The 21,639-nt window shown below is 36.9% G+C and overlaps 2 protein-coding genes across 2 annotated transcripts in view; one reads left to right on the top strand and one right to left on the bottom strand.

Annotated features, from left to right (window-relative positions):
• The first annotated feature begins 2,159 nt into the window (after nucleotides 1–2,159).
• On the top strand, nucleotides 2,160–3,610 carry LOC109074130. The gene is made up of 3 exons (XM_042749580.1): nucleotides 2,160–2,471; nucleotides 2,558–2,730; nucleotides 2,988–3,610. The coding sequence occupies exons 1-3, from the start codon at nucleotides 2,160–2,162 to the stop codon at nucleotides 3,283–3,285; spliced, it is 783 nt and encodes a 260-aa protein (XP_042605514.1). The 3' UTR covers nucleotides 3,286–3,610.
• Nucleotides 3,611–10,535: 6,925 nt separating this feature from the next.
• The window catches only part of LOC109085380 (NACHT, LRR and PYD domains-containing protein 3-like), a 31,222-nt gene continuing 20,118 nt past the window's right edge, over nucleotides 10,536–21,639 (bottom strand). The window contains 3 exon segments of the mRNA XM_042748855.1: nucleotides 10,536–10,946; nucleotides 11,031–11,204; nucleotides 14,283–14,456. Of these exon segments, the coding sequence (XP_042604789.1) occupies nucleotides 10,940–10,946; nucleotides 11,031–11,204; nucleotides 14,283–14,456 (355 nt within the window). The 3' untranslated portion in view covers nucleotides 10,536–10,939.

The following is a 21,639-nucleotide window of genomic DNA, read 5'->3' as shown; positions in this document are numbered from 1 at the left end:
TTCATTACAGAAAACTGTACGCAAAATATGTGACAAAATTGAGAACGAAATTAAATGATTTCATTTTCACGGTGACATCCTGTCAAACTGAAAAATAAAATGCAACTGGTGATTTCGCATTTCATTTTCAATACAGTCTCGAGGCAAGACTGCCAATATTAAAATGAAAAGCCAAACGTGAAAAAGAAACTACAAATACAGTTTTTACAAAGCTCTTTATTAACGCTCACGCAGTAATAGTGACACAATTCAAATTTCAATTTAAAAATTTAAAAATTTTACTTGTCATTTTATTTCCTCTTTTATTTAACAGTTTTCATTTTCAAAGACAACCTGCATGCAAATTCTATGTTAATGAGTGGGTGTGGCTCAATTACGCTGTTAGTGGAGGAGGAGCTCAAATGTCGGTTATGGCCAGTATAGCAGCAGAATTAAACCAGCTAGCAAACATTTCGGATGATGATGACTTCTTTTTGCTTCGAGTTGAGTCTATCTTGGACACACTTGGACATTTTGCAGCCGTCACAAACTCCGATGTCGATCATCGAGTTGTAAATAATCTCAGTGAGGTTGTGCAGATTTTCCGGGAGTCTCGTCCGAGGTGTGACATCCCATTAGAAACGCTAAGGATGCTTCTTCTAAAAGGTTTTACTGCTCGAGAGATAGCGAACTTATTCGGAGCGAGCGAGAGCAGCATCAGACGGAGGATGAAACAGCATCATATGAGGGAAGAGAAAGTTAACTAAATGCTGATCTCAATTACATGTACATTTAACTTTAATGCTTTTATCTTCCCTGAGGCACACATTACTTGCCTCATATTTTTGCAAGATATATTTGTATGATGGGACAAACAAGTCCTAGTAACCTTTTTTAGTCTACATGGAAGACCAAGACCCAGTATCATTGATTTATAATGGTTTCTTTTGCTTTTGATGCGACGCACTGCTCATATGCATGAAAATTGTTTTGATGGCTCCATTAAATTATGGAGGATGTATATGTAATTAATCATATTGATCTACTGTCACACAGATTGGAAATATAATGGCTAGTATTAACTGTAATTGGCAATTTCAGGTGATGTGAACATTACACGTCCACATATTTCAAATCTGATGTTGGGGCAATGTGCATTGTTGTAGTTAAGAACCTGCACCTTTTTGATACTGAACTTGTTTTTCTTTTCCAATATTCTTGTGTATTCTGTAGATGGAGATTGGTGCTTCATGGTGGAATCGATGGTTTCAGCCGACTAATAGTTTATCTTTCTGTCTCCAAATAACCGAGCATCCACTGCACTCTTAAAAAAGATGTTAAAAATTTACACAAAATATGTGTTAAACAATTCGTAACACATTTTGTGTTACTACAGACACATTGTGTGTAAATATTGTGGTTAACTGTTTACACAGTGTCTGTGTTAAACACATTTAAGCATTACATATTGAAATAAAATGTATATTTATTTGCCTGTAGTCAAAGGGCGATGTTTACTGTATTTATGTAGTTTTTTTTATTATGATGCCAATATAAAATAAGCTTTTGAGCGCGCGGGGAGAAAATACTGGATTGCGGGAATGTACGTGCTGTGAGCTTCTGCGCAGTGACGTTCTTTTTCAACCGTCGCTCCGACAGCCCTGTCAGATAATGCGCTCTCTGCCTCAGGTGAGAGAAAATAATTAAAATACATCTATAATAGTACATATTTTTCCCATCTTGCTTAAGAATGTTTTGTGTTAGTTGTCCAAGAAGTTTTTTTTTTTACTTTTATTATGTTGTCTCCATGTTTCGTACCCCAAATACACGGGTGGCCTGTTAAATAAATGTCGGATAGGCCCGAAAGTTTGTGCATTTGGCGCGTTTTTGTAAAGTTGTGTTGGCAGAATGGTCAATAATAAATATTAAGCGAAAGACTTAAATATGTATTGCACTTTGAACATGAACCCATTAACGTTACCGCCCTCTTACAATTACTATGGACTGTTTCTTATTCAACAACGCGAGCGTAACGTAATCAACCTTGCGCTCCATTTAGTGCTACCTGACTAACTTAGTCACTGACTATTTAAAATGTACATTTTTACTGTTATACACTGTTATTTGTTTTCTCATTGTGCGGTATATATACGGATATTTTCCCCCCTTTTATTTAGATGATGGATGTCGAGGAACAAATTACAGTTAATCTAACAATTTTACACCGAGTGCTGGCAACTGTCTTCACAGATGGAAAGGAAACATGGAGAAAACTATTCACAGTTGGAAGTGTCCGAGAACTGATAGCCTCAGCTAAAACTGAGCTATCTCAACGAGTATCTCTTGATCGAATACTGAGATTTGACACAGATTTTCAAGAATTCATTGACACTGATGTGAATGCAGGAGTGCGGGAGCTTGACAAGTTTCAAATATATTATATTGCAAGCAACAACCAGGACTCATTAGAAGGAAGTGTTCAACCATTACAGGTAAACCAATGATGTCTTTCACTCTTTATATTACTAGTGGTCAAAGTAAACATTTAAATAAATAAAATGTTTTTGTCATTTCTTAGTGTCATCCAACAGATGCAACTCGGACTGGCACCACACCTAGCTTGCGGACACTGCTTGAAGAAAAAGCCCCTACAATCCTGAGAGAACATGAAGAGACAAAGATGCTGTCTATTTCCTCAAGAAAGTTTCTTGTTAAAGCTGCTGTCAGTGACCTCGTAGAGAAACATGGATTGTGAGTATTTGTGGTTGTTTAGCAGATGTAAGGTGTATTTGTTTGCAAATTAAATTAAATAACATTATATTTAAATAAGTTATACATTTAAATAAAGTATAATTTTAATAAAACATTTATAAATAATTCCGTTAATTCAATAAATAAATGTAACAGTCTAAAGTACCAGTGTTAAGTCAGTTTTTTGTATTTTTTTGTTAATGTTTGTGTTAGAGCCATTTCTGCAACTGTATTCTTTTATTGTTTTTTTTTTTCAGCTATCCATCTGGTACAGAAAAGCTGGCACTAGCAAAGGAGATTGTGTCATTGTTCCCCTCGTTAAGGATTCAAGTGCCCTTTGGTGAAAATGAGGGACACGTAAGGATGTTTTTACGTTATAAAATGAATTACTTAGCAATGTGTATAACCTGCTCAAGTATACTTGACTCCAGCTTAGTTCTATTTCTGCATCACTCGTGTCAGGAAATTTTTTTTGATGGACCATCACACAGTGGATTTATAGAAATGAGACTACGGAACATCAGACTGAACCTTCAGCAGAGCCAGCGGATGTAGAGTTTGAAACGTCATCATTGTACACAGCAACCTTCTTTGTCAAGTCCAGATGAAACTGTGCCAAGTGAGTGGTTGACCCTGATAAAGAGGATGTGACCGTCACCAGAGAATTCATCATCAATAAAGACTGAAGTTGACCAAACCTTCAGTTACCGAAGGAGATGGATAACGACAAAATCCCCAACTGTTGCTGAAATTTTCAAGGAATATCCCAGATTTCTTGACATGCCAGCCTTGGTAATAGACACGCTCAACTAAGAGAGAACTTTACACATACTTGTATTTCATAATTGTAATATAAATATTGCTTTGTTTCTGTTTTTTTTTTTTTGCATTGAAGATGGACATCAAATTTTCCAAGCTCACAGATGGAAAGGGACCATAATTCCAAAGCTCAAGAAAATAGCATCCTTGGAGAAGAAAAATGACATCAGACACTTGCTGGAGAAAGCTGACAATCAGCATGATGGGATGATTTTCTGCCTCACTGTCTGTTTCATGTGCACACATTTCTAAATGTAGTTTAAATGAGAAAAATAAATGTGAATTTTAACATTCAATTCGTGATAAAGTAATCATTTCAAATAAATTTTGTTTTAAATTCTTCTTTTGCATGTGACCTGCATCTTCACTTCATCAAGATGAGCTGTGTTACACTATGTTGAAGATCCTCATTCATCTTCTTCCACCCACGGCGTCTGGGAGAAGTGTTGCTGGCAGTAAATGCTGTGTGAACTCTGCAGTCTCATATCTGTTGGAGCAAGTGCCGGTATGGTTTTTACTGTCTTAGCTTGCGATTAAACAAAATTGTTTCTCATGCAGCAACATTTTTTGATGCTTTTCATTGTTTCATTTCTGTAGGCTGGTACCAACGTGACCTCCTTGCTCAGTGAATCCATGAAAGGGTCCCTGAAGTCAGCTCAGCCACAGTTGGTTTCCATCGGTTCTCTAGGACATGGAGCCCAGTACGTAATTGTGGCAAAGAATGATTCTTTTGCCCTTCCACTTGATGTTGAAAGCCTGACCTGTGCTGTAGACAGACTTTTCAGATTCTTCTGGCTGTGCAATCTTCAGTATCCATGCCAACTGTCCTCTGTTTTTTCATTTTTTGAGTATATATATGACCTACCTTTCTCCCAGTCCTTTTGCAAACGATCAAAGGTCATGGAATTGATTGCAAAATTGCAGTCTCGTCCCTAATTGAAATAAGCCATGTATACCTGTCCAAAGTGTCTTCAAAATGTTTTTGTTATTTGGCATTTAAGGGAAGTACATGCACTCTCTGATAGTCACAACCTAACTTTAATTTGTAGTCAAAATGGTTGCCCCAGAACATATCATAATTTCAATTCATTTTTAAAACATCTTAGCAGAGATCATTGTAACATGAATTCATGCCCTTCAGTAGAGTCAGGACGCACTGAAAACATAGATATAGTCAATCAAATTGATGAAAGTAGAATAAGTAATTTTGGAGATAATGTCCAAATGTCTGAAACAGAACAAGTTCCTCAGAGCGGTTTAAGCCTAACAGACTGTGCTGCTGCTTTTTCTGCCCGCATGTATGCCTCTGCTAATGTTACTTACACTGATGTTCAAAAAAGTATAACCTGCACAAAAGAAGTCATTGATCGTGCCTTAGGTCACTTGCAAGAAAAGACTAATACTTTAGTAAAGAACGTGGCAGTTCCGGTAGATAGTACTGAAGTTCAAACACTTATGAAAGATTTTGAGAGTACTAGAAACATGTTTAGTGACATAGATACACCATTTAATAAGTAATTTTCTGACAATTTTTCCTTTGAGAAGCCAGCAGAAGTGTTTCTTGGTCACAGATTATATAGTGTTAGAAAGAATGGGAAAAAAAGCCAGGTGTTAGTGCCTGTCACATGTCACTACATCTCAATAATTAACACAATTCAATTTCTATTTAGCTGTGACAAAATGCAAAATATGTATATGCAGTCTTGTGGTGGACAGGAAAAAATGCATCATGATTATTGTGATGGTGCTCATTATTCTAAACATCCTCTTTACCGAAACCATTCCAATGCATTACAAATTCAGTTATACTTCGATGATTTCGAAACAACAAATCCTCTTGGATCTAAAACAAAGATTCATAAAATGGGGGCCGTTTACTTTGCGTTACGAAATGTGCCTTCAGAGAACAATTCTGTACTTTCCAATATTCATTTATGTCTTTTATTTAATTCTGTTGATAAAGACATTTATGTTTTTGAAAGAATTCTGGAACCGCTTTTAACAGACTTGAAAGAAATTGAGCAGAATGGTATAGAGGTCAAAATACTTGACAAATATCAATTACTTTATGGAACGCTTTGTTTGTTGACGGCAGACAATCTTGCCTGTCACTCTCTCTGTGGCTATGTGGAAAGTTTCTCTGCAAACAGATTTTGTCAATTTTGTTTAATTGACAAATCAAGTTCTCAGTATATTTTTGATGAAAATAACACCGAGAGACGTACAAGGGAAAACTATGCACACCATGTACAACTCAATGATGGAAGTGCAACTGGTGTCAAGCATAACTCATGCCTAAATAGCCTACAATATTTTCATGTCACTGAGAATATTGGAGTGGACATTATGCATGATGTGCTAGAAGGAGTCGCACCTCTCGAGGTCAAATTGATGCTGCGGCATTTCATTTATGAGGAGAAATGTCTTTCTCTGGATCTATTAAATGAAAGAATAGGAGCGTTTGACTATGGCTGTGGAAATCAAAAAAATAAACCTTGTGTAATTGTCGATCTGAGGACATCTGAAAATGCTATTAAGCAGACTGCATCACAGATGTGGTGTTTACTACTAGTCTTGCCTTTTCTGTTCGGTGATTTAATTGATCCAAAGAGCCCCACATTGGCATCTTTTCCTGTTGTTGCGGGAAATATGTGACATAATTTTTGCACCTGTTGTGTCAAGAGGGCTTGCTGCTTATCTTAAACAACTAATAATAGATCACCATACACAATTCAAGTCTCTTTATCCTGATAGGAATCTAATTCCTAAACATCATTACATGACACATTACCCGAGTATTATGACTTTATTTGGACCTCTTTCAAAGTTGTGGTGCATGAGGTTTGAAGCCAAGCATCACCCTCTTAAGCGACAGGCCCAAGTAGTATGCAACTTTCGAAATATTTCAAAAACGCTGGCTCATAAACATCAGATTCAGCAAATGTACCACTGGAAATTGAGCTCACCACTCAGTTTTGAAATGACTGTGCCAAATGCTTTCCCAGTTGTGATTGCATCTTTGTATAAGGGTGCCTAATTGCTTGACAAGCTTAAGACAGACTCTCATTTTGAGACTCTCACTTATACCAGTTCAATTCATGTGACTAATAACATCAGTTTTTTGGGAACAACAACCGGACAGGATGCGTTCTGACTTTAAAAGCAGATGAAAGGGGAGAACCATTATTTGGTGAAGTTATACACATTATTCCCAAAAGTGAAAGAGAATGTGCACTTATGTTCTTGAGAGTTTTAAGAGTTAAATATTTTAATGAACACCTTTTTTCCTTCAATGTCATCAGGACCAAAGATTTTAACATGGCAAAGCCAAGATGGTGGTGTGTGTTTACAAGCAGTCATCAAATGTGACATTTCAAACAATATTGAACAAACCGGGTGATATGTAACTAAGAAGTGAACATAATCATTTGTATTTTAATAGAAATACACTTATTATCAAGCTCAAATCCGGTTTGTTCAATATTGTTTGAAATGTCACATTTGATGACTGCTTGTAAACACACAGCACCATCTTGGTTGCACTACACCCGAACCCTGAGCGTCCCATACGCTCGTATAAACACCATCTAGTGCTCTGATATTTTACTACAACCACCCCTACAACTGATAACAGACCGCTGACTGAACTGATTGAACAGCGATTATACAAACACTTACAGTAGCCTAAACACACACACACACACAACCTACAACCTCTTTTGAAGTAACTTAGAAATGTGCAGTGATCTCTGGGTCCCGGTGACCTCATGGACCTGATTCATAACACAACCCCGGTGGTAAATGACTGCTGATAATTCAGTAACTGTAGCTATCTAGAAATAAGAAACATTTGTAGAAAAGTTTAACATCACCCATGACTGACGTATGGATCAGGAGTGTGTTTCTCATTCAACAATGTAAGTCTCTGCTTAGATTTATCAAAACAGATTTATCATTGGAGAAATTAACTGGTTAATCCTGACTGTTTCTGGAAACCTCATGAACTTTGTGACACAAACATCAAACCACATTTGTTTAACAATAAAGAACTGACGTTCATGACATCACACATCGAGCTGGAACTGTGTGCTGCTGTGTTCAGTGATGAATGTGACAGAGACGACTCTCTGCTGGTACAAAGAAAAGAGTTTAATCTCATCCGTCAGTGTCTCTGATCTCAACAACAGCTTCTCTCGTTCTCTGGAGGTGAATTATCAGGATATCAACATCTACAGCTGTGTGCTGAACAATTCAATCAGCAACCAGACCAAACACCTCAACATCTCTGAACTCTGTCAACCGTGTCCAGGTATGCAGCGCCCACTGTGGTAATGTTTATATGGTATTTCCAAAGCACCAATGCACACGACAAAAGCAGCGAAAATTACCTGATTAAATTGTGTGTGATTGTTGTTAGACACAGCTGTCTGTAATTTTATGTACTGAAGGGACTATTATTTCCAATGAATTGAATCATAGCAGTTTAAGTACACTGTCTGAATGACAAGACTGTTGCATCCACAATCCAGTGGGACAGTCTCTGTATAGATACACCAAAACAAACAAAGAGCTGTTTAGAAAACCTGAGCAACTGACAGGAACGTGGTTTCCTCACATTACAATCCAGACATCCCTTCTCAACCAGCAATAAAATCATTATTATACAATGTTGTTAAGTGACTGGTAATAACTATTGATAATAACTGTTCAAATTTTAAGGAGCACCCACTGACCCAACCATGGACTCCAACAGCGTGTCTGAAGGTACAGTGTGTGTGGGTCTGTTACTTGTGCTTCTACAAGCTTCACTTCATTTATTAGGATTGAGCTTCAGTTTGGTTATACAGTAGCTCTTTGTTTTCAAGTGATGGACATTGTCCATAAAGGATAGCAGTTTTTATAAGAGTCCTTCTCTCTGACACTAATGTGTGACGGGGTCCAGTTCTTCTGCCAACCACAGAACCAGTCTTCCTCACCAGCTGTGTGATGCTCCTCTTTTATTATTATTAACTGCACACAAGAATTCTAAACATTTTAATATTGTAGCATAATGATAACGGCAAGTATTAGCTACAGTTGATACAGATTGTGTACATATTTAGCCATTTTAAACATTTTTCTTAGACATATTTTATTTATACCCAGATGTATAATAGACAAAAAAGGTAAGTTTTAGCTATAAACAGTAGAGTCCAGTGGGGAAAGTGAAAATGTCTTCTCTTTCATTATAATGAAATTGGATCTCACCTGTTTATTATCTTATATTCTATTACAGTGTACAAATAAAGTTGTTCTATCAGCAAAAAGGAACACTTCAGCAATATTAACATAGGCCTATCAACACTGAAGTCAGAGTTTCATTTTATATTCTATTACAGAATGCTGCATTTGATTGAAAGCACATTTGTGGTGCTAAGTCTCGTATTTAAAGAAAATAGCTCACTTTCACGTTGAAAACAAGGTGGATAAGCTCTGCTATTTACACAGTCATTATCACGGTATAAACTGTGGAAGATTGTGATTGAGCAACCAGAATCTGGCGTTTCAGAGAGCCATGTAATACAAACAAATTAAACTGAGTATCAGCAGCTATCAGTTCTTTTCAATTCCTCGATTTCAAACCTATATTACTATATTTGTACTAATGGTCTAATGGTGTGATTGCAGGGTGGTTTGGGGTTATGAGAGGAACAGAGGAACAGTCTCCAGGAGATTCAACAGTCACCCAGATGAGAGGAGATCTTTGGAGATTAATGATGAGGAATCATGACCAACTTATAACACTTGTTAGCCAATCTAATGATGACTAAATAAACACATTCATTTAGGTCAGGGGTCTTTGGGGCTGGATTGGACACCATGACTGTGTGTTTGAATCTGATCTTGTAACCTATTTTCGGCGGGTGGGTTACAATGTATCGATGTAAAGTATATGTACAATATATGTATGTGTATATACTTGTGTAAAAATACTGGGAGCATATTTCTATTCTACAAGCTCTGTTATGAAATGTGGCAGTCAATGAAAGCACACAACAAAGGAGAGCATAACGAAAACTGTTTTAATAATGAACACTACAGGGAACAACACCACACTCTACTGCAAATGAGGATGAACAGAGAACTCAGTTTATATACAGAGCAAACAAAGTGAACTAATGAGTTAATTAATGAGACGCTTTGTCGTTTTGCTCTACAACGTAAGTAACATATAAACACAAGTATTGACGAGTGTCCGCAATCAGCTCCGGTGGCCATGACGGAGATGAAAAGCAGACGTGTACAGTGTAAATAAGTGGTTATGAATAAGAGATTTATCCGTCATACAGTGTAAGGTTCACATGGGAGTGTTTTTTAAAGAGCAAATACTCACACTAGACTGAAGTCTGTTATGATGTTCTTTGGTAATGTAAATGTTCTTTGCTCATTTTCTGTTTGAATAACTGAGGAAATGTAAGCGTTTCATTAATTGCTCATCATCAAATAATTCAAAAACATTCTACCTCTCCTAAAAGATTTGAAAAGAAAGAAAAAAAAAGAAAATTGTCATCTTTAGGGTTGCCAACTTCAGAATTGTGATTATTAGAAAATAAAGGAAAAGAATAAGGGATGCTCAAAATAGTTGTACTGTTTGTTTTGCTTAACCTATTTATGTTACATTTTTCAAAACAAATAAATAAAAAATAAAAAATAAAATCTCAATGTCATAAAAAAATAAAAAATAAACAAGTAAATTGTACCATTATAGATTTTTGTGTGAATTGTTAGTTTATAGAATTGTGTTTTAGTGAGTAGTGTTGTGTAGTGATGTTTCATCATGTTTGGATTAAAGTGTTCATAACATTGCCGAAAGTATTCTGGTTGTGGTTTGGAAAGTTAAAATGCACCGGTAAAACTTTTCTAAATGTGTGTTTGGACTATTCAAATAAGTTTCACAGGAGGAAAGAAGGGAGGGTCACACAGCTCTGACAAAGCAACACCCAACACATTTTATGCAACTTATGCACTTTATTACTTTATTACTTTTGCTTTTTCATTCATGTTTTTTTATTCAGTAGTTGTTGATTACATTTGTTTATCTATTCTTAATACAACTAATTTTATTACACTTGTGTCTTCCTTGTGTTAATGATACAGAAAGAGGCTCGATAAGTTAGGTTTCCCACCAATCTTTCTTATGTGATGTACTCATAACCACACCTTAAGTGACACATGATCTAAAACTCATAATGTCAGCAGTGACATGTACCCATCACTGCACTATTTCACCTCCCTAAGGTGATGAAAGCAAATTCACTACAATATCAGCATTTGTCCAGGTGACAAATTCAGTCTTGTTCAGGACGTGTTGTTTTGATTCAGTTGTTTGGAGCTTGTGGAGTTTCCACTGTCAAATACTGTACAATAAAGAGAAAGAGAAAATACACTAAGATCTGCTTTAATACAAGATAATAAATGAAAGCACTGACTCAATAACTTACTGTAGTTTCTTCAGTTTACAGTGTGGATCCTTCAGTAGAGCAGAGCGCAGCTTCACTCCTGAGTCTCCTGGTGTATTAAGTCTCAGATTCAGTTCTGTCAGGTGAGAGGAGTTTGATCTCAGAGCTGAAATCAGAGCAGCACAGCCTTCCTCTCCAATACTGCACTTAATCAGCCTGCAGAGAGTGAAGAACATGAATGATCTCTGAGACTGTGTTTAAGTTTTAGGCTGAGAGTTTCTTTGTATGAGCACTACTTTTTCTATACACCAGGATCAGTGCTACAGAGATTTTAACTTGCCAGCAGCTAAAACATTAATTTAAATGCACTCTACTCACATGATTCCTGATTGTGATGCTGAACTAGTTTATAATAGTATATAAGTGATAATGTTAAAATAAGAGTAACATTATAGTATAAATATGACATATATTTTACTTGTGCTTCTTTAAAGTTCACTTAATTTGGATCGAGTTTAAATTTTATTGTAGCTCTATGTTTAATCTGACTCTAATTTTCAAGTGATCATTAAATTTAGAACGTATTTCTAATTAGTAACTAATCACAAATATTGGTTAAAATGAATTTAGATATCTGATTATTCTGGACTTCCTATCCATTTGTAAATGTTATGGGTCTTGCTGATCTCATTTCCTTCCAGTTATTTTTAGCTGTACAAAACAGCTTGTTTTGCTGCTTGATATTACAAATTGGTGTGTCTTACCATACACTAGTTTGTAGTGCAAACAGTTTTACTGTTTACTGCGCTTTGTAATTCTTCTCATTATTTCGCTATAGCAGTTAATGAACTAGAAGTCTCACCCATCGCTTACTTCTGTGATGAAGAATAAGGTGAATACTTTCAGTTATTCATTCATCAGGGACCTGTTTGTCACATTTGAGTCTCACACCGACCGGAGGTCATGGATCTCACTTTTAACAAACTCTCCGATCTGAACTTAGTCAGAGGAGCAAGGTTAACTTATATCTTTAAATTGTTGGTCTACTGCTTGCTCAGAACAAAAGTGTAATTTGTTAGTTACTTCAGCACAACTTGTTAAGTCAGTGATAGACAAAAATCAAAAGGTCTCTGATGATTTTCCTGCTGCTCTATTCATCCATGAGCCTTTAGTCTGTTCTGTCCTGGACACAGATTTGAGGAAACATCAGCCTCCACATGATCTACGAGTCATGATGAGTTCAGGAGAGATCAGAGTAAATCAAATATAATATTTTATTTGTCAAGTAAGAATGTAAGCAAGCAGCTTTACGGTATTAAACATTATTATTAATTATTTGATTAAAGTGATAGTTTGGTTTGCAGAGATCAAAGCTTAATCTAGCTCAGGACTGTTTTGATTATCATAACCCAGTAAGATATTTTAAGAGAGATTACTCTACCAGTCAAAAGTTTTTGAACGATAACGTTAAGATTTGTAATGTTTTTTTAAAAAAGAAGTCTCTTCTGCTCACCAAGCCTGCATTTATTTGATCCAAAATATAGCAAAAGCGGTAATATTGTGAAATATTTTTACGATTTAAAATAAATGCTTTCTTTTGAATATATTTTAAAATGTAATTTATTCTTGTGATCAAAGCTGAATTTTCTCCAGTCTTCAGTGTCACATGATCTTCAGAAATCATTCTAATATGCTGATTTGCTGCTCAAGAAAACATTTATTATTATTATTATTATTATTATTATTATTATTATTATTATCTATATTTAAACAGTTGAGTACATTTATTATTCTTTTTATTTTCAGGGTTCTTTGATGAATAGAAAGATCCAGAGATCAGAATTTATCTGAAATAAAAAGCTTCTGTAACATTATACACCATACCATTCAAAAGCTTGGAGTCAATATCATTTCATTTTTTTTTTTATTTTATTTTTTTTATTTGGGGGGGGGGGGGGGGGTTATTGTAGAAATTAATACTTCTATTTAGCAAGGATGCTTTAAATTGACATAGACATTTATAATGTTAAAAAAAAAGATTTCTATTTCAGATTAATGCTGTTCTTCTGAACTTTCTATTCATCAAAGAAACCTGAAAAAAAAATTATATTCAGCTGTTTTCAACAACAACAACAACAACAACAATAAATAATAATAATAATAATAATAATAATAATAATAATAAATGTTTTTTGGAGCAGCAAATCAGAATATTAGAATGATTTCGGAAGGATCATGTGACTGGAGTAATGATGCTAAAAATTCAGCCTTGAAAGCGCAGCAATAAATTTAAAAATATATTCAAATAAAAACAGTTATTTTAAATAGTAAAAAATCTTTCAAAATGTTACTGTTTTTGCTGTACTTTGGATCAAATACCTGCAGGCTTGATGAGCAGAAGAGACTTCTTTAGAAACAATGTTACTGTTCAAAAATGTTTGTGAATAAAATTGTTTATCCAAAAATAAAACATCTAATCACTTCCCTTTATTTTGTTTCTTATCCATATTATATGCTTACAAAAGATGCTAGGCAGAATGATGTGTCATTCAGTTATTTTTCATATAGTAATTAAATGGTAAATAAGAAGGATTCTCTGTGTCATCTCATTTTGTGTGTCAAATATATTTATTTGTATAAATTAATTGTATAATAATTGTAATTACATAATATTATTTCCCAAAGCTGAAGTGATTAGACTACCTTTTATTTATTTGTTATGTATAACAGTATTTTAACTAATCACAAGAGCTGAATAATCAGTAAAAATTCTATTGATTAATCAGTGAAATAATCTGTCATTAGTCGATCAATCGTTCTAACAATCGTTAGATTAATCGAGTATCAAAATAATAGTTTGTTGCAGCCCTATATACAAACATACATTTGTTTTGGGCACATTCAGTATAATCATTGTATTTGACCATTTACATTTTGATTTTTAAAGGAATCGTTCACCCAAAAATATAAATTGTCATAATTTTCTACCCTGTATGTTGTTCCTAACCTGTATGAGCTTCTTTCTTCTGTGAAACACAAAACATGATATTTTGAATATTGTTGGCAACCAAAGTTTGGGCACCATTGCTTTCCATTGTGTGGACAAAAACATTTCTCAAAATATCTTCTTTTATTTTCCACAAATAAAGTCATAATGTTTTAAAATGCTTTGAAGGAAAGTAAAGTGATGACAGAGTTTTAATTTTGGGGTAAACTATCCCTTTAACATGAAATGTTTTTGTTTGGCAGTATTTTCACACTGTTTGTTGTGTTCAATAATATAATAACACTCACCATAGTTTCTCCATTTTACAGTTTGGATCCTCCAGTAGAGCAGAGAGCAGCTTCACTCCTGAGTCTCCTGGTGTATTATAGCTCAGATCCAGTTCTGTCAGGTGTGAGGGGTTTGATCTCAGAGCTGAAATCAGTGCAGCACAGCCTTCCTCTCCAATACTGCAGTAACTCAGCCTGCAGAGAGTGAAGAACATGAATGATCTCTGAGACTGTGTTTAAGTTTTAGGGTGAGAGTGTGTTTGTGTGTGTGTTTGTATGAGAACTACTTTTTCTATACACCAGGATCAGTGCTATAGAGATTTTAACTCACCAGCACGAGCACAAGATAAGAAACTAATTGAAATGCACTCTACTCACATGATTCCTGATATTGAACTAGTTTATAATTTTCATTTTTCAAACCTTTTGTAGAACTATACATGCAAAAATGTTAAAATATTAATAGTAACTTTACAGTATAACTATGACATATTACTCTGGTGTTTAAGATTGTGGGGAGGTTGAGAGGACAGGTATATTTGGAAAATAGACATCACTCTTCATTTTTTCTCACACTGAATTATGGAAAGTATCATTTATGAATGTTCCCTCTTATATAAATACTCTTCAAACTGATTTAAATATTCTAGTCTTCGTGCCACTGAGTACATGTAAATCTGTTATTCATGAATTGGAGAAAGATTTGTCAATTTGTATTTTTGTAATTATTTATCTGTATGTTTTGTTTTGGATTATACTTATGTACTTTTGTTTTTAATGGTATATAAGTGTATTTACAAACATACATTAAAACTAATATATAATTATAATAATTTTATTTGATAATTTATATATTTTGTGACTGGTGTGTGGTAGTTTACAATGGAGTAAAAGATGGACTCTTGTAAAAGGCACATTTAAAATTATTATTGATTGTAGTAGTTAATATTTTTACCAACTGCTCCCCAGGTGTGTGTTCACGGTGTGTGTGTGCACTGCTGTGTGTGTGCATTTTGGATGGGTTAAATGCAGAGCACGAATTCTGAGTATGGGTCACCATACTTGGCTGTATGTCACGTTACTGTCACATACTGGTGAGTCTTTAACCTCGAGATAAAAGGTCATTTTTGCCACCTCATATTTTTATATATTTCTATATCCCTGTGGAAGTTGCATTCAGTATTGATTTGTCTGAAATCTCTGAGGGACTCGTGTCTTTATCCTGATTGTACTCTAATACTGGTGTGCAGTAATGAGAGAAGCACTTCTAGATTCTAGCAGTCACTGCAGCTGTGAAATTAAAGAAAAACACTACAGTTCTGGGTTTTATAAAAGACTCCATCAAAATATTGCAATTAATCAGATGCAAATTTCATTATTTTTATTTCTTACATTTATTTTAACCCTCAAGCATCCTTCACACAGCAGCTCTTAATTTGTTTTGTGTTTATTATTATTATTATTATTTATTTAGCTCTAAAAGTACCATATTTAATGTAAAATATGCTTATTTTATGTAATATTTAATATTTCTTATACTTCAGTAAAAACAAATCATTCCAGTAAGTTCAGAGAGCCAAAAACATTTTGGTGGGTTTGGTGACATCTGGTGACATATGAGGGTATAAAAATATAAAAAATATCAAGAGCCACTATATGACTGTAGTACTAATGGCTGCATATAGGCTGAAATCTATAAACCATTGTTGTAATGAACTTAACCTCTTAAGTTTTAGATTTTATCCCAAGTTAGAAGTGTAGAATTAAAAAAGAAAAGAAAAAAAACTTTGTGTTGGGTGAGATTATACAAAGATGCCAAAATATGCTTACAGACAAATCTGACCTATAAGGAAATCTGCTATAAGGAAAAGACAAAGTAGGAGACAAAGTAATATGGAAGCAGATTAGTCTCAAATATAATTCACGCAAAAAACACGATTCACACATGCGTAGACAATTTCACATGCATGAAACCTAATTCACGTACACACAAAAAAAATTCACGTGCGTGTGAAAAAAATATATATTCAAAAAAAGCAATTCACATGCGCAAAATAAAATTATATATTCATAAAAATACATTTCACAAATGCAAAACACAATTCGTAGATATACAACTGTGCACAAAAACCTTTTGAATGTTTTAAAATGTACGAGTGTCTGAATGTACAAATCGTCATTTACTACGAATCCACTCGGATTTGTGTGTGTGTGTTTTTGAGACTTTCCTGGCAGAGCTCTCTTCCCACGTGGGTCTGTCGTACTCTTTAGCCAATCAGATGCGAGCTTACCATTCAACCAATCATATCATAAGCCACTTTTAATGACTTTTTTTTTTTTTTTTTTTTAGAATAATTATAGCTTACATAAATAGGTGAAGCAAAACAAATATTAATAATATTTGGATCGTCCCTTATTTTTTCCCTTATTTTCTTAAAGAATAAACACTTATTAACATGATAACATATTATTAATTCATAGAAATAATTTAAGCAATTAAAACCTGATAACATATTATTAATTCATAGAAATAAGTTAAGCATTTAAAACCTTTTTTTTAAAAACTTGAACTTCAATACTATTAATCTGACTTTAAAATCTCAAGGAGTTTATAAGTGTAAAAAAGGGTAAAATGTCACAGTGCATGTTTAAATAGCCTAAATGAACTTGTGTTGTTAACAATATAATTAGAACTAAATAATTCGATTTTTTTTTTAATGAACAATTCCTCTGTATAAAATGGGGACAGCAACCTTTATATCAAACATTTTTAAATCGTCCACAGCTGAGCAACGCGCGAGGCAGGTTGAGCGTGCGAAGTGAATGTGCTGCACAAAGTCATTTTCAGATGCAATGAAAATAAAAAAAAATAAAAATCCCTGGATAGCCTAGATTAGGCCCAGACTCTGTTCCTAAGTATATAATAATTATAATTACCCCACAGTAACAAATTATAACCGATTAATCGCCTATTTTCGTTTGCTGCATGTTATTTTATTTTATTTATTTATTTTTTAAAACAGGCTAAAAAATAAATTAAGTTTGTGAGAGGAAAAAAAATATATAAGTCATGTATAAGTTGCATTTTATTACATTCAGAAATAATAACGGCTGGCCTAATAATGTTTCCAATGTTTGTGCGTGAGGCACCAGCGCCGACAAACAGCTGAAACAGAAAATACAAAATTTTTGGTCACACAGTAAAAGGCATAATTCAAAAATGCAAAGTGTTAGCAGTTTGAAAATTCAAGAATAATAACAGAATTAATAATAGTTATTGCTAAATGCTGGACCGTTCTCATTTCGATCTGCAAATGGAACCTGAAGGATTTTTTTTTAAACCAAGAATTAACCGAAATGAAAACATTTAGCTTTTTATCCATATATAATATGCCTTATATTTAATAACTGTTTAATAACAATAGCAAGAATAAGATCCTTTGTTTAAATGTCTTCTTTTAATTTTTGATGAGTAGACTGTAGCCTAAGACTATCCTACATTTTGAAATTAACTCACTGTACATTTTTGAATGGTTTTTAAAGATGGTACAATGTTATATCATAATGTTATTGTTGGTTTTACCTCCTCCTTTTATCTCAATTTTACAATTACATTCAGTTCGCAATCCGTCCCTTTGTGCCACCTGGCGGTAGTTTCGCGAATGAATTTAACACGCGACTGACTTGCAGTTAACGCCGCGGCCCTGCGGCGGTATTACCCATTTTGGTTGTCCACCATCTATACATAGAAGATCCACTGAGAAAAGCTTGCGATGAAGCCACTGCTCTCGTGGAATGAGCTCTAATTCCTAAGGGCGAAGCGAGTCCGCGCGCCTCATAGGCTAAAGATATAGTCTCCACCAACCAATGGGACATATGTTGCTTTGTGATTGCATGGCCTCTATTTTTGTGTCCAAACAGACAAACAGCTGGTCGGACTCACACCATGGAGCTGTTCAATCAACATAAGTCTTCAGCGCTCTGACAGGGCAAAGACTCAGATCTCCTAGCCCCGCCTCAGCAGGGGGTAAAGCTTCCAAGACCACTTGCTGAAAGTGAAAAGGGTTCGAGGTGACCTTAGGGACATAATTAGGCCTCGGTCGCAGCAGTACTTTCACAAACCCTGGTGCAAAGTACATAGACGAGGGCGAAACAGAAGAGCCTGCAAATCCCCAACTCTCATGAGGGAGGATAAAGCCACAAGAACTGTCTTTAAAGTAGGATTTTTTTTTTTTTTTTCAATTTCCAAGGGCTCAAACACGGTTCTGATAGACCTTGCAACACAATGAATAAATTCCATGAAGGAACTCGTGCAGGGCGGGAAAGGCCCTAGCCGTCGCAAACCCTGTATAAGTGAGAGACCAGCGGATGATGGCCCACTGAAGTACCATCTATATATACGTGGTTAGCTGAAATGGCTGCCACGTAAACTTAAAGAGTGGCTGGTGTTACTTCATCAGAAAAACGGTCTTGAAGGAACTCCAGTACTGAAGCCACGGGGCAGTAAACTGGATCTAAATTATAAATTCCACATCAGGCAGTAAACAGTTTCCATTTGAAAGCATAAAGCGTCTCGTAGAAGCTGCCCTAGACTTCATTATAGTCTCGGTGGTTCCAACTGAAAGACCGAGACATATTAACTCACTCCGGTCAGAGGCCACGCCAACAGCTTCCATAGATCTGGCCTTGGGTGCCAAATCATCCCTCGTGCTTGCGATAGTAAGTCCTGTCTGAGGGGAATCTCCCACGGAGAGCCCGCTACAGATTGACCAGATCCGCAAACCACGGCTGTGTGGGCCACCACGGAGCCACCAACAGCAGATGCTCCACACTGTCCAGCCAAATTCTGGATAGCACTGCTGGAATTAGTCGAATTGGAGGAAAAGCATATAAGCTGGTCCTGGGCCAATCGTGAGCTAACGCATCCAAGCCTAGGGGCGATGGAGGGCATAGGGAGAACCACAGGGAGCAATGCGTAGTCATGCTCGACACGAATAGGTCCACTTTCGCTTCTCCAATACTTGCCATATAAGGCTACCATTTGGGGATGCAACCTCCATTCCTCTTGCTCCAGGCTCTGTCTGGAGAGCAAATCCGTTCCGAAGTTCAAGTGCCCAGGGACATGAACCACTCGGATCGCATGACGGCCGATCAGCAGATTAAAGAAATACTGGAGAGGCAGAACAACTGCCAGCAATTCCAACCTGTTTATATGCCAGCCGCATTGTGTTGCCGTCCATGCTCCGAGAGCTGAGCGTCCTAGACAAACAGTTCCCCAACCGATCAAAGACGCATCCGTCGTGCTGGTCTTGCGGGAAGCACGAATCCCCAGCCGAACTCCAGTTTGAAGGAATTTAGCTGACATCTACGGTTTTATCGACATAACACACCTCCGTGTCACCGAAATCGTACGATGCGGAAAACAACAGGGTGAAATGTTTTGGCTTTTCGTCCACCACTGAAAATGGGCGCATGTGAAACAAGACCAGACAGATTACAGGGGATGCCGCCGCCATTAGACACAAAAGTCTGAGGCACAAACTCACCGTCACTGCGCGATCTGCTATGAAATGGCGCAGGCATGACGTGAGAGACTGAATGCGCAGGAGAGATAGTCTTGTTGTCATCGCGCGAGAGTCCAAGTCTATTCCCAGAAGGTTATCCGCTGAGAGGGAATTAAAACACTCTTCTGGAAATGCATGCGTAAGCCCAGATGATTCAGCACAAGATCCCGATGGGAGTGTGCTTGAGTCTGCGATTGTGCTAACACCAGCCAATCGTCCAGGTAATTCAATACGCGAACACCCTGGAGCCACAACGGGGCCAGAACTGCGTCCATGCATTTCGAAAATGCTCGATGAGCCAAGGCTAAGCCGAAGTGAAGAACACCGTATTGATACGCTTTGCCCTCTAAAGCGAATCTTTCTGTCTCTTGATGATCTGAATATGAAAATATGCATCCTTCAGATCAATTGTGACAAACCAACTGTTTGGTTGAATCTGAGACAGAATAGACTTTACCGTTAACATTTTGATTTTGCTCGTCCTGAGTGCAAGACACAAACGGCGTAAATCGCCACTTTTTTTTTTACACAAAATAGCGGCTGTAAAAACCTGACTCCATCTGAGAAGGGTGTACTTCTATAGCCCCTATTCCCAGCAGAGATGACATCTCCTGCCGCAGCACCGCGATTTCCTTTGGTTTAACAACCATGGGAAGATTCCTGCGGCAAAGAGGCGGGCCTTTCTGAACTGAATGGTGTATCCATGACGAATTGTGCGTAACACCCATAGTGAAAATGCCAGGCAAGCGCTCCCTTGTGGCCCGTAAAATTTGGTGGTTTCCAAGCCTCCACCTGCAGCGTTCCCACATGCATTAATGTCCAAGCACGGAAAGCTCACAGCGTCCGTAAGTAAGGAAAGCGCATGTGTCAAAGTCACTATGTTTCATTGTGCCTAATCCTGAAGTGTATCCACAGCAGGATTTAATCCAACAAAATGAACATCGGGCCACGCCGCTAGCGAGATCACGGCAGCTGTGTGGGCCTTCATAAATGGGCCGTCTTAGTCAGCCTCTTGTGCCGTTCCTCAAACTCTGAAGGCTGGATTGTGCAGAGTGTCTGAGGGGGCGCTCAAGTGAAAGCTCGATCCAATGATGCTCGTGGTGCCTTTTGCTGCGAGACAGTCAATGCTAGAGCGTGGGGACTGCAGTGAGAGGGTTGGATGTGCATTAGTGGTCCAGCAGCGATCTCCGGTGGAGGGCACAGTCCCTGACGAACAGGAAGGGAAGCGAATGCGTCAAAGTCGCTGCGTTTCATTGTGTATAATCCTGAAGCGTATCCATGGCAGGATTTAATCCAACAAGATAAACATCGGGCCCCGCCGCTAGCGAGAACATGGCAGCTGTGTAAGTCGTTATAAATGGGCCGTCTTTGTCAGCCTCTTGTGCCGTCCCTCAAACTCTGAAGGCCAGATTGTGCAGAGTGTCTGAGGGGGTGCTCAAAGTGATAGCTCGATCCAATGATGCTCGAGGTGCCTTTTGCTGCGAGACAGTCAATGTTAGAGCGTGGGGACTGCAGTGAGAGGGTTGGATGTGCATTAGCAGTCCAACAGCGCTCTCTGGTGGAGGGCACAGTCCCTGACGAACAGCAGAAGTATCAGGAACCGACCGTTAACATCCCGTCATAGAACGGTTCACTGCTCGGGCAGTATGTTTGGTAGCACTTAGCGCCAAATCTGTTGCCCCCCACAGATTTTTCACATCTGTGATATCTTTCTCGTTAAGAACCACCATCAAGTTAAGTAAATTTGCCAAGATTAGACACGACTCGACACGCCTTCGAGAGGGGGCGAGACTTTAGGCCGCGGCCGAGTTCGG

Source organism: Cyprinus carpio, chromosome B22 (assembly GCF_018340385.1).
Source record: "Cyprinus carpio isolate SPL01 chromosome B22, ASM1834038v1, whole genome shotgun sequence".
Lineage (NCBI taxonomy): Eukaryota > Metazoa > Chordata > Actinopteri > Cypriniformes > Cyprinidae > Cyprinus > Cyprinus carpio.
Note: the sequence above shows the minus strand (reverse complement) of the source record. Positions and strands in the feature narration are given on the sequence as shown.